This window comes from Mirounga leonina, unplaced genomic scaffold, assembly GCF_011800145.1.
Source record: "Mirounga leonina isolate KUSES-001 unplaced genomic scaffold, KU_Mleo_1.0 Mir_153, whole genome shotgun sequence".
NCBI lineage: Eukaryota > Metazoa > Chordata > Mammalia > Carnivora > Phocidae > Mirounga > Mirounga leonina.
Genome location: NW_023270387.1, coordinates 13626174 through 13639376, shown reverse-complemented (window position 1 = coordinate 13639376; position 13203 = coordinate 13626174). Strand labels below are relative to the sequence as shown.

Here is a 13203-nt window from a genome sequence, read left to right as displayed (position 1 = left end):
TCCCGGTGAGGAAGCACACCAGCCAGGCACAGACCAGTTTGAAATGGGAGCCTTACCTCTCTGGGGACTTCCTGTCTGACCAACTCCCCACACAGCACATCTCCTCTCTGAGAGGACAGCCTGTCAATGGCCAGTTCAGAGCAGGGATATGGGAAATGAGGCTGGCGGGAAGGACAGAGAGTGGGGAAGGAGGGACAGCCAGAAAGGAGGGTTCAGGGAAGGAAGCAGAAGAGGGGCCAAACCTGGTGGGCAGTCCCAGGCTTTTCCAGGCACCTGGCTCTCCCCTGGTTTTAGGTAAGAGTTCCCCTCCCAGAAATGGGGCTAGGGGCTGGCAGACTGGATTAACATCAGCATTTTGGTGTGAAATATGGGTGGGATGTAGAGAGCCATGTTACATTGGCCTTACTTTTTTTTGTTGTTTGTCTTAGTTTTTACTTTTTAAAGTGCATAACACGTACTTTAACCCTTTACAACAATCCTGTGGGGAAGGATGGCCAGGCTCAATAATTACACGCCCCCTCTTCCATGGAGGAAGGTGGGGCAGCGGGGTTAATTGTCCTGTCCAGGGTTATTGGGTCAGCGGAGCCTTAAGTTACAGCCACACACACACCAGTGCCTCTGGGCGGCAGCTAAGCCTCAAACTTGAGGCTTTTTGCTAACAGGGCTACAGCACCCCGACCCCCACCTGCAGGAATGAGAGCTGGAATCAGACTCCGCAGGTCCAGCCCAATCAGGTCCTGCTTCCAGGACCTATGTCTTTACTAACACAGGGAGGAGAAAGGCAGAAAAGGAAAAGTCGACAGGAGCTGACATTTATCAGGCACTTACAAAGCATTGAGCAAAGCATCTTTAATGCAGTTATTCATTTCATCCTCATAGCATCGGTATGGAGAGGGTGTATTCACTATCCTCCATAGTTAAGAAATGGGAAAACTCAGAGAAGTTAGGTAACTTGCCCAAAGACACAGAGCTCATAAGGGGCCGCGAGCGGATTCAAATCCAGGAGTTAGAAATCCTGTGCAATAATAATGGGTACCTCACAGGGTGGGGTGGCCTGGCCGGGCAGTCTCTCCGTGGCTCGGTGACCCTGAGGGGGGCTCCTCACTCCCTGCAGATGGCACGCCCCGCATCGTCTCGTCCTTCAGCGAGAAGGTGGTCAACCCCGGGGAGCAGTTCTCGCTGATGTGTGCGGCCAAGGGCGCCCCGCCCCCCACTGTCACCTGGGCCCTGGACGACGAGCCCATCGTGCGGGATGGGAGCCACCGCACCAACCAGTACACCATGTCGGACGGCACCACCATCAGCCACATGAACGTCACGGGCCCCCAGATCCGCGACGGGGGCGTATACCGATGCACGGCGCGGAACTCGGTGGGCAGTGCTGAATATCAGGCGCGAATAAACGTAAGAGGTGCCTGTCTACATTTAAATATCAGAATAGGCTTTTGAGTTCCTTTGCCATCTCTGTGGTTCCCATTATTCTTGTGGTGATTAGTACTTATTATTAACTGTCATTTTGCTTTTAGTAGCGGTCTCTCTCCTCTCTTTCTCCCCTTTTCCCTGCCCTCCACAAACCCGTCACCCTTTCTTGTGCGTGCGTGTCTGGTACAGTGTGCCCTCCTATGCATTCTCATCCCCTCCTCCTGCCCCTTCTCCTCTCCCAGTCTGACCTGCCCCCTCATCCCTCCCCATCAAATCTCTCTGGCCCCAGGTACACTCAGCACCCCACTAGCAACCACCAGCCCTACCAGGGCCTTGTGAGGACAAGGACAGGAATGGGGCAGTGGGGCCAGACTTGGCCTTCGATGGGGGTGTCCACCAAAGCTGTGCTCCCAGTGTCCTCCCACTGAGCCATCCCCAAATCACTCCAGGAGGTATAAGCAGCCAGGAGCCAGGGCACAATCTTCCCCCAGTTTCCTCCCTCCCAAGGCCCAAGCCATCAAGAATGGGAGGCTCAGGCTGGGCGGGGGTGTCCCAAAGCAGACACCCCCAGGAGTGGGGGAAGCAGTGCTCAGGTGATCATCCCCAGATCTCAGCTCTCTAAGTCACTGCAGTGAGAAGAGCCTCCTCTGAAGCTCTTTGCAGGCCTGTCAGGTCCGACTAGTCCTCATCTGGTCCCTCCAGTGACCCCTGACCCAAGGGCAGAGGAGGAGTGGGGGAAGGGCACTTGTGGCTGCCATGGAGCCAGGTCTCCGACCCCGCATGAGAAAGGTGGCCTCCCGCTTAGCTACCTTGCTGTCTTCAAACTGGAAGGGTCAGACTTACAGGGTCCTGGGATCCCCTGGTGCGGCCCCTCACCTCCTGGGTGGGGAACCTGAAGCCTGGAGTTTCCTAGACCCACTCCAGCTCCCTGCCTGGTGGCTTCTGAGCCCCCTTTACCACGCCCACATTGCCACCTGCCTAGCCACCCAGCTGAAGGTACCCCCTCCTCACAGCCAGGGTGACCAGGGTCCCCCTTTTAGGGCCCCTTCTCAAGGAACGACAAAACGCACTTAACCTGTTTGGAAGGAAATTATCAGCTCATCCAGTGAAGACCTTCCTACGGCCTTTTAAATATTTAATATATACGAGATCCTTTTTGGTAGAAGACCATTATGCACAAGTTGAATGAAAATAACAAAATCTCCACATTGCTGTTATGACCCGCAAAACTTAATCTCCTTGTAAATGAGAACTTGCCCTCCCAAATCCCAGTCACTTCTTATGAGGCTTCAGTGGGCTCACATTCCCCATCCCATTAGGGGGATGGATTCTTGCCCCAGGCATGAATGGAACATATCTGTTTGCAACCATCTGAAGCTAGAAACAGGGAGTCCCGGAGAGACCATGGGTGCTCGCAGCTTCAGCCTCAGCCTTGCAATACAGGCTTCCCCCCCCCGCCACCGCCGCCCCACTGAATTTCCATCCCCTGAGAGTTTCAGAGCCAAGCAACGGAGAAGAGAGTCGCAGGGCAGCTCCTGGCTGTCCCTGGCTAACCGCATGGCTTGTCCCTCCTCTGCTCCTCCTCCCTCCTGACTCCCGCCCAGGCCCCCCCAGCATCCGGGCGATGAGGAACATCACCGCCGTCGCCGGGCGGGACACCCTCATCAACTGCAGGGTCATCGGCTACCCCTACTACTCCATCAAGTGGTATAAGGACGCCCTGCTGCTGCCCGACAACCACCGGCAGGTGGTGTTCGAGAACGGGACGCTGAAGCTGACCGACGTGCAGAAGGGCATGGATGAGGGGGAGTACCTGTGCAGTGTCCTCATCCAGCCCCAGCTGTCCATCAGCCAGAGCGTCCACGTGTCTGTCAAAGGTAGGCCTCCCCTGGAGCCAGAGCCCACCGGGGCTCTCTCCCCCGCTGACGGCTCACGCAGAAGCAGCCAGGCCTGAAGGAGTGGCAGGCAAAGGAAGAGGGTCCTGAGCAGGTGTGTGGGAGAAAGGGGGCAGGGGGACGAGTACCTCTGCATGCAGGGTCCCTCGGTGGGACGCAGGACAATGTGGCCCTGACCTGTGAAGCAGGAGGGGCCGGTGATGCACAAAGGTCCCCTTCTGGGCAAGAGGCCGGGTCAGAGATGGCGGGCCGTATCAGTCAGGAGGGAACCATGTGACATCAGCAGGGGCCCAGCAGAGACCACCAAGACGGGGCGAGAGGCAGGAGCCCGGGGGCAGAAGCAGCAGGAGGCTGGCTGGAGGGAGCAGGTAGTAGGTGTCTGATTCCCATCCCTACGCCTGCTCATGTTATTTGAGGCCTACAGAGCACTGCCTAACAAAACCTCAGCCCAGGCCCTTCAAGCTCACCTGGGCCGGGTGTGTGTTTTGTGCAGGTGGACTTAGCACAGTGCCTGGCCCATAGTAGCCATTCGCTAAATGCCTGCAGATTCAGTGAACGCATGAGTAGAACTAAGGCACTCAATGAATGTGTGAGCAATGACGGCTGACCCCTTGGTTCTGGGGCTGCATGGGTGTGCCAAGCTCCGTCCCAAATACATTCTTTGGAACTGCCAGGCCTGGAGACTTTCCAGGCGGTGAGTGGAAGCAGGATGGCCTGGTTGCTCCAGAGCAGGATAAGGAGGGGGGGCCCATCAGGCCTGGCTGAGGAGGCGTCAGGCAAAGCCGGGCAGCTGGGGTGGGAGGTCACTAATGGCCGTAATGGGTAAGGGTCCGAGTGGGTTCAAGCCCTGGGAGAGCCTGAGGCTCTGGGAGCGTGGAGATGCCAGCCTGGGGCTCCACGAGGGAGGAAGGAAGGCTGTGGTCTCCGGCCACCATGCTAGTCTCTAGCACCAGACCACAGTCGTTGTCATAATAAGATGGATACAGCTGTGGCAGGCCCACCACACACCAGTCGCTGTGACCGGCTGCTCAACACGCTCTGTCTCATGAAACACCAGCACTGCCCCCTTACCTCGGGCAGGTACTATTTCATCCCCAGTTTCCAAGGCAGAAACGACTGAGGCACAAAGAAGTCAGGAAATTGTCATCTGGAAGCAGAATGTTTCCCGGGCCTGTCTACCTCCGGGCCCTGGGCTCTAACCCACAGCTGGGGGAAGGCCGGGCTGGGAGGAGGAAGCTTTCTCCACGCTCCACCTCAGGAATAACGGAAGAGGCCTTGGGGACCCCCTGAGAGGGAGTCAGGAAGAGAGCTGGAGTCCCTGAGAAGGCTGAGAGCCCCTGTCACCAGGGCAGCAAGGAGGGGAGGTCCTCTCCATATCCCCGGGACCCCGGGGTGGGGAGGGGCCCATAGGCAGGAAGAAACGGCGGGGGGGGGAGGGCGGTCCCAGGCCTACGAAGGGGCCCTGGCACAGGGGAAGGCCCCAGTGGGTCCCAGGTGCCTGAAGCAAGATCCAAGAGCAGCTCTGTGGACAGAAAGAGGGAAGTCTAGGAGAAGGAAGAATTTGGGGAGACAGAGCCCGCTTTGGGTTATGGCCCCTTCAAGCATGTGGTGGTAATGCAGGTGCAGCTGGAAGTGTCTGGTGGACAGCCAGGAAACTGAACAGTAGCAGCAAAAGGCGGGGTGGGTACTTCCCTCCCTTGCTGCACATGTCACATGCATCCTTATGCACCCACCACCTGTTACAGTGCCAGACGGCGAGTGTTTCTGGAGCTGAAACTGAGACAGTAGTCTGGGTTGCAGTGGTTTGCTGGGAGGCCTCGCTTTGAGCCCCGACCACGGTGGGGCCGTGGCCATCTCAAGCCTGCGCAGGTGACAGGAGACCCGAACGGCGTCAGCCTCCCTGCCTCCTGCTGCTACACCCTAGCTAGGCTGAGGGGCACCCTGGCCCCTCCTTAGCCGCGGGCCTCTGTCCCGCTTGGAGCGGTGGGCCGGCAGGAGCCTCACAACCCCCAGGCCACATCCTCAGCTTGGTGGCGGTAGGAGCCGGCAGCGCCTGCCTACCCCCTCCCAGCGTCAAGGGCTGCCGTATCCATTTCCATTACAAGCAGCGGACCAGGAGTTTACGTTGTGAACATCACGTATTAAAACATCTAACCTTTGCTCCACTCATTTTGCCCGCCCGCACCAGTGAACATTTGGCCGGGTTTGTTGGCTTAAAAAAAATAAATAAATAACAGGGCTCCGGCAAGCCTCGGAGTACGCAGAACATTCTGAAAGCTACTTCTGCTCATCAATTATTCAACCCCATTCAGGGAGCGATCAGTCCTAATGAATTGAATCTGATGCATTCCGTCTCAGCGACTCTCTGGGCCTGTTGTGATTGTGTTAAACGACAAGAGGAAAGCGGGAGAGTGTGTGTGTGTGTGTGTGTGTGTGTGTGATCTAGAGGGCAGAGCCCATGCACCAGGCACGCGTGGCTCCCACACCCAGCACAAAGCCCGGCATCCATCAGACGCCATGCATGTGAATGGGGTACAGGGCATGTGTGCCCACATTCCCTCTTCCCCGCCCTCAGGGTCTGAAGATCCAGCCCTACAAGGATGGTGCTAGCTTGTTTTCTCTCCAGACCGAGAAGCAGCATTTGTGTGCGGGTCTCTGGGACCCCCTGCCCCTGCCACTTGGAAAGCTCAGGTCCTCCCTCCTCCCACTCCCTGACTCCCTCTCCCCACCTCATTAGAATGCACTTTTGCAGAAGAACCCATCAGAGCTGATTATGAGCACACGGCTTGATTAGCTGATGTGCTATTCCAAGAGCTACTCAAGGAGGAGGGTGGAGGAGGTGCCCCTGGGCGTGGACCGGGGCCCTGACTCTGGGCGAGGCGGGCCAGGTCCAGAGGCAGCGCTGCTGAGCCCAATACCATCACCTGGCTGGGACCTGCATCCCACTCAGGGGACCAGAGCAGAGAGCCAGGGGATAGCAAAGGGCAAGGTGGAGGTGGGACAGGGCACTAGACCCTGGGGATCAATTAGAAGTCCCTCCCACCCCGCATCTCTCTGGGGGCCATGGGCTTGTGGGCAGGAAGGCGCAAAAACCCATGCTGCTCTGAGGAACTGGAAACACCTGCTGACCCCATTCCTTCTGGGACTGCTGGCCTTCTGATGAATTTTTCAAACACTGAGCTAAGAGCAGAACACACCAGACACACACGCACACACATGTGCAGAGCCCTTTGTGCATGAGGATGCATGCATGTACTCATTGGTACTTACTATATGCATGTCCATGCAACAAATATACGCACACTAACATGTCCACTGTTGCACGTGCGCGCACACACACGCATGTTGGCAGTCACGTGTGCACAAATATTGGCTCCGTCCCTACCCTCCTGTAAGGCATCATTCCTGAGCCACAAAAGGTGGCTGCAGGTGGTACCATATGAAACATTGCCCGAGTGAGCCTGCTGTGGCCTAGCAACTTGGGAGGACCGAGGGGAGAGAGTGGGGATGCTTTGTGGGCCACTTGGGCTTTGGGGCATGTACCGCCGACTGGCAGGGGAGGGCAGGGCTGTAGGGAAGGCAAGTGCTCCTCTCTGGGCATCCAGAGACATCCTTGGCAGGATGCTAAGAGGAGGGCACATAGATCCAGCCTAGATTTGATGTCTTTAGGGCCCCCTGTAGCTGAAAAATAATGTAGCATAAAAGCATCTCTGGACACGCGGGCTGAATGTTTAATTAACTAAGAAGGCAGGCTGCAACTGGGGCTCCTTGGCTTTAGCTCAGTGAGAGAACATCTCCATCCCCACAGCTGAGCCTCTGTGGGCCTCTGGAGCCAAAACAAGGGCATGAGGGGCTTGCAGCCCATGCTCGGCAAGGCTGGGACTGGGAGGTAGCACCAGGCCCCTGCGGAGAGAAAACGGAAGAGGACACACACATACGCTCATTCCCAAATGCCCATGCTCCCCACCCACACTGTGTCTTCCCTGGCTGCCCAAACCGGTGCCTGCCATGTGCGTGGAGCCATTGGAGAAGCGCCCCTTCCACCCTAGTAAATGGGTTGGGGGTTTCTGTGATCATAGGTTGGGGCTTACGAAAAACCTAATCACCTGGCCAAATGCCTGCTATCCGCAGATGTGGAGGTTTGGAAGAGATGCGCCAGAATCCACAGGAAGGGGATACAATGGGTTCCATAGGAGCAGAGTGCCCAGTTGTACTTGGGAGAGGGGGGCACCAGGAAAGCTCCTGCCGGCAGCCCTATTCCCCAGCAGAGGGGCCCTGGCACACAGGAGCAAACAGCCGCTTCGGTGCACAGACAGGGCTCACGATGATGACCCTGGTCATGGTGATGATGGGGACGATGGTGTAGAAGGAGCGCCTACTGATTCAGTGACATTTACTGTGCACCCTCTGTGTTCTGGGCACTAGCCTACAAATGCAGCTACGCTCAAGACAAAAATCTCTACCCTCAGGGAGCTTCCATTCTGGGGGGGCAGCAAATGGATAATGCATAAAATATATAAAAGATGCCCCATGTCAAAGAGGGAGCGGGGATGAGAGCGTCAAGAGGAGTGGAGAGTGGGGGCGCCTGGGTGGCTCAGTTGGTTAAGCGACTGCCTTCGGCTCAGGTCATGATCCTGGAGTCCCGGGATCGAGTCCCGCATCCGGCTCCCTGCTCGGCAGGGAGTCTGCTTCTCCCTCTGACCCTCCCGACCCTCCTCCCTCTCATGCTCTCTGTCTCTCATTCTCTCTCTCTCAAATAAATAAATAAAATCTTTAAAAAAAAAATTTTAAAAAAAATAAAAAAAGAGGAGTGGAGAGTGGTTTGCGATTTTAAATAAGGTGGTCAGGGAAGGCCTTTCTGAGAAGAGAGGATTGTGTAAAAAAAAAAAAAAAAAAGGACACCAAAGGAAGTTGTTATTATTATTCCTAAAATATTAGAGACTTTAGAGATTACTTGGTCCAACTCCTCCATTTTTCAGATGCGGAAATGGAGGCTCAGGGCAGAAGCAGGATGGTGGCACAGGAGGCCGAGGCTAGAACCCAGCTCCTGCGCACGGCTCTCTCCCCATCCCCATGCTCCACAGGCAGATGCCCCAACTCCCCCCGGTGCCCGCTCTCTGCTAAACAGGTGCAGTAAATAAAAAGGCTCAGTCTCAGAGACAGATGATGAGAGACACCATAAAGAGTTTATGGTCTGGGCTGGCTGTCAGCACACCGTCGTCTGCGCGACACTCCCAAGCAGGTGGCCATAAAGGCTTTATGGTGGCCGGAGACCTCCTGGACTGCCACAACTACGGTATGTCCCCAGCCACTCCGTCCTCTGGCCTCTTCACCATAGTAGCACCTTGCTCTGACCCCACCTCCCTCAGTGCGGAGTTGCCCTCTCCCCTAAGATGACTGTGGCCAGAGCAGGGCGTCCGGAGACAGGACCATGGGTCCCATGGCATCTGTGCCCCCTACATTCAGGCTGGGCATTGGGGAAATGCTGGGACTCGGGGGCAAGAGGGGGCCCTTCGTGCAGTTGACACTCAAGTGGTCCCTGGTCATCACTGCAATAGAGGTGGTCAGAACCCAACTGCTGAGGATCGCTTTCCCAGAGGCAGAAATGGACCGACACACATTCAATTAGCTCACATCTACGTCTGAGCGTTGGGGAAGACATTACTGACTCACGGGTCAGAAAGCACCCCCACATCTGGGCAGCTGGCCATGCACCCATCACTGAGCCCCCACACCCTGCTTCTCAGAGCCTTTCGCTCACGGGGCTCCTCCCGCTGTTCAGCGAGCCTGTGAAGGAGCCGGGATCCCTAGACTTTCTTCTCCCTCCTTCTATGCCTGCAGTTATGGGGGTATCTGAACAGAAGCCTGGAGCCAAGAAATTCTGTGAGCGGCTCTGGCCCCTAGCACTCCCACCAAAGGGTTCCCAAGGGGACACTTATCAACCACAGCATCACCCCGCCTTGTCAGCCTGCAGCAGGGGCAAAGGGTGGAGGGGGGCCAGGAGCCTGCCCTGGATCTCTGGCAAGTTGTCTGGTCGTCTGCCTCCCACAGGACAATTGTGCTCTTGAGTGTTCTAGCCAGCCCAGGTGAATGCCTACCCCCCAGATGGATACTGGTTGGCTCCTGATACTGGTTGGCTCCACTCCAGTGGGCTCTCAGGAGCCATCCATGTTATTCCCGAAGGCCATAAGGGAGGGACAGCCCCTGGTTGGCCTCTGCCTCATGGCTCAGCCTTTTCCCTCTCTCTCACCCCATGCACTTTTTACAGCATTTTTGTCCTTTAGCTCTCTGCCCAAATGCCACCTCCTCTGGGAGGCTACGGTCACCCAGTCAGATGATACGTCTCTCGGCTCAGAGTTCAGCATCTGTATATTCAGGTGGCACTTGTCCAATAATCATTGAGGGAAATATCTTGCCTTCCCTAGCAAATGATGAGCTCCTGGGGGTTCTATCTGTATTTTAAGCATGTTTCTACTTTCTCCAGCCCACACGGAGCATAATAATGCCTTCGCAGACTAGTCATTTCATAAATATTAGATGAATTAGTTAATTAATGAATTAACCTGCCTTAGCAACTTGTTCCATTATCCAAATCCCTTCTTACTGAGAAAGACAGTCTTCCCCTTGCTTGAGCTAAATCTCCCTGCCTAGTTTCAATCTTTTGCTCTCCACTTGCTCTTCACAGAGGAAGCATAGCGCTTGACCATCCACCCCCAGGGCATGGCCCTTGGCCTTGACAGCCCCTCAGTCCTCTCCTCCTTGGTAGAACCTCCCAGCTCCTTGCTTTGCCCACACATCCTCCTCTGCAGCCTGTCACTGCCTTGAGTCTCCCCTTGGTCACATTCAAGTGTGCAGAGGAACTGGTTCTGGGGCTATGGTAGCAAGGGCCTGACCCCCAGGAAGGACCAAGGGATAAGCTCCTGGTTCCAAAACTCCATAGCATAAATACAGCGTCTTGAGGAACAGCACAGAAATCCCCCTCTTTTTCTGGATGGACCTCCATCCTGTGCTCTCCCTACCCCTTGCCCCCGTGACCGTTAAACTTCTAAGTCAATCCAGGAAATAATATCTGAGCATATGTTCATTCATTGACTCACCCGCCAGGCATTTATTGGGCTCCTGCAATTTGCCAGGTAAATAAGTCCTAGTTACTGCCCTAAAGGAGCTCCCAGACTCCTGTGGAAGGCGGTAATGCAAACGGCCACCCTCCTGCCCTGTGATCGGTGCCATGATGAAGGTGTGCACAGGTGTGGTGGGACAAGGGCAGGCCTCACGGAAGAGGTAATACGGGAGCAGGCTCTGAGTGGACAAAGAGGCATTTCCCATGGGGCCTGCGGGCTCTAGCTTTGGGCCTCTGTGGGAAGGAGAACTGGATCAGGCCTGGTTCTGTTTGGCCTAGAGAAACAAACTAGAGGCAGGTCTGGGTCTCTGCAACAGTTCCCTCAAAAAGTCCAAGGAGGCCGGAAGCCTTGGTCCCATCCAAACAAGCCAGGGGCAGGGTGGGAGATCGGCAGAGCCCAACAGAGGGACCTCTGGGAAATCTCAGCAATGGGCATGGGGCCATCACTAGAGTCAGGGTTCCAGAGAAATCTCATATGGAGATCCCCAAGGCCCAGCAAACCACCCAGAATACTGGGGCACGGCCCTAACCCGGGCAGTAGGCAGCCAGAGATGGGGATGGGGAGATCCAGATAATGACCAGAGCCCCAGAAAACCTGGCTGGACTTTGGACCTAGATTTGGGCCCTTGGTGGAGCACACATGATGGGAATAGGAAGGACAAATGCCCAGCTGTGTTCACAAGACACGGGCTAAGACTTGGAGCGTTGGGTGGTCGTGGTACACTGATGGAGCCCCTGTGGCAGGATGGAGAGTAAGGTGGGAGAGGACACTGGGAAGGTCAGTTAAACACCCTGCTGAAGGGTATGGCTCTCATCCCATCCCTCCTAAATGTCACTTCCTCTGGACCTAGGCTCTTGATCAAGAACTTTCCGAGGGATCCAAAGGGCTGCCAGTGGGTTATTCTATGCCCACACCCTACCACTCCGCTGGGGAAGCTCCCTGCTGAGCCCCGAAAATCCTTGGGGTGCAGAGAGGGCCTTGGGCATGCATAGGATGCCACCATCCTCTCCCCCCAGGGCTCACCTCTGCTGGTGGCCACTGTGGGTGGGCCTAGGGTGGAAAGCGGCAGGCTTCCCAGGGGGGCGGGGTGCTGGAGCCTGGGAGAAGGCCAGAGGACTGTGGACAGCCTTGTAATTTAATTATTTGATTGCAGAAAGGAGATCTCATCTACTGGGTGCTCATCCTTGTTAAGCTAATTGTCTGTCTCCTTCTCTCTCTTCTCCCCCCACTTGCTGGAGAAGTCGCTGTGGCCTAATTGAGTTATCATAAAGATCATGGCTGATGCCCTAGCCAGAACTGAGAAAGGAGGATCCCTCTCACAGAGGCTCAGGCTCCAGACAAGCCCCCCAGGGGCCAAGATGTGGACTGTGAGGCACGCTGGATCTCTGGGTGGAGGGAGGCTGTGCAGATCCCGCTCAGCCGGATGAACAGCAAACTGGTTGTCTCATAAAGGACAGGGCACCCTCTCTGCTCTGCCCTGCTACCCAAGGGGAGCTCACTGATGAGACAAAAGAGCCATTGGGCTGGGCATGTCTGGGGCTTTCTCAGAGAGGCACCTGGGCAGCGTGGACCCTGAGAGCAGGGACACCAGGTCTCTAATCCCACTGTCACCTCTTAGGAGCTAGATGACCGAGGGCAAGTGACTTCTCCATTCTGAGCCTCAACTGGAGACGGTTAAGCTACATCACATTATTGGGGGGAGGAGATTCAGTGTGCTAACACTTGATAACAATGGACAGGGCTGGTGTGGGTGATGGGACCACTGCAGGAGGAGACCAGGGGACAGCATTCTGGCTTTTGGAGGCAGAGCTGTGGGGCATGAGCTGGGGACAGTCTCAGGCCCACCTTCTCCCCCACGCCCAACATCTGGGGCCCTGCAGCCCTGTCAATCCGAGGCCCCAGAGAGCTGATGTATCTTTGTGATGAGAAAGTGACATGGGGCCATCGAGAAGCAGCAGGGGAGCGGGGCGAACGCCAAGCAGTGTCTGCAGGAAGATGGGAATCATGAAGCACAGACATCATCACCGGGACAAATCTGAGGGGCAGGATTAAGGCAGGCGAGCCAACGCCCTACACAGAGACAGGGGGTCCAGGCCTGGGTGGGCAAGGGGATGAGAGCTAAGGGCCAGCGGCACCCCAAGACATTCTGCATGTATAGGACAAGGCACTGGTGCCCTGGGGAACTCTACTTACACCCCCAGGGGCCGGAGGGGCCGGGAGGTGAGGCAATGAGGCAGTTGCTGCTGGCCAGGCTGGGGCGCATGGAGGGCCTGACAACAGCACTCCCCTTGCCTTCCCAGTGCCCCCTCTAATCCAGCCCTTTGAGTTCCCACCCGCCTCCATCGGCCAACTGCTCTATATCCCCTGCGTGGTGTCCTCGGGGGACATGCCCATCCGCATCACCTGGAGGAAGGACGGACAGGTGATCATCTCAGGCTCGGGCGTGACCATCGAGAGCAAGGAATTCATGAGCTCCCTGCAGATCTCCAGCGTCTCCCTCAAGCACAACGGCAACTACACGTGCATCGCCAGCAACGCGGCGGCCACCGTGAGCCGGGAGCGCCAGCTCATCGTGCGTGGTGAGCAGAGGGGCCGGGGCGGGCGAGCGAGGGCCCAGCTCTTTCTGCCGCTAACAGCCTCTCTAGACTTGGGGTTTGAGTCGCAGGCTGCGGGAATGTTGGCTCCGGCGGGGGCCTTAAATAAGATCAAGAAGTTCAAATCTCTTACTTTCCGGGCCCGGACACAGAGGCCCTGAGAGGGAAAGA

At 56.4% G+C, this 13203-nt stretch overlaps 1 protein-coding gene across 1 annotated transcript in view; it reads left to right on the top strand.

The window, feature by feature from the left end:
- DSCAML1 (DS cell adhesion molecule like 1) overlaps positions 1 to 13203 on the top strand; it is a 321326-nt gene that overhangs the window by 229588 nt on the left and 78535 nt on the right. The window contains exons 5-7 of the mRNA XM_035008726.1: positions 1115 to 1411; positions 3027 to 3299; positions 12739 to 13017. Of these exons, the coding sequence (XP_034864617.1) occupies positions 1115 to 1411; positions 3027 to 3299; positions 12739 to 13017 (849 nt within the window). The remainder of the gene's footprint in view (positions 1 to 1114; positions 1412 to 3026; positions 3300 to 12738; positions 13018 to 13203) is intronic.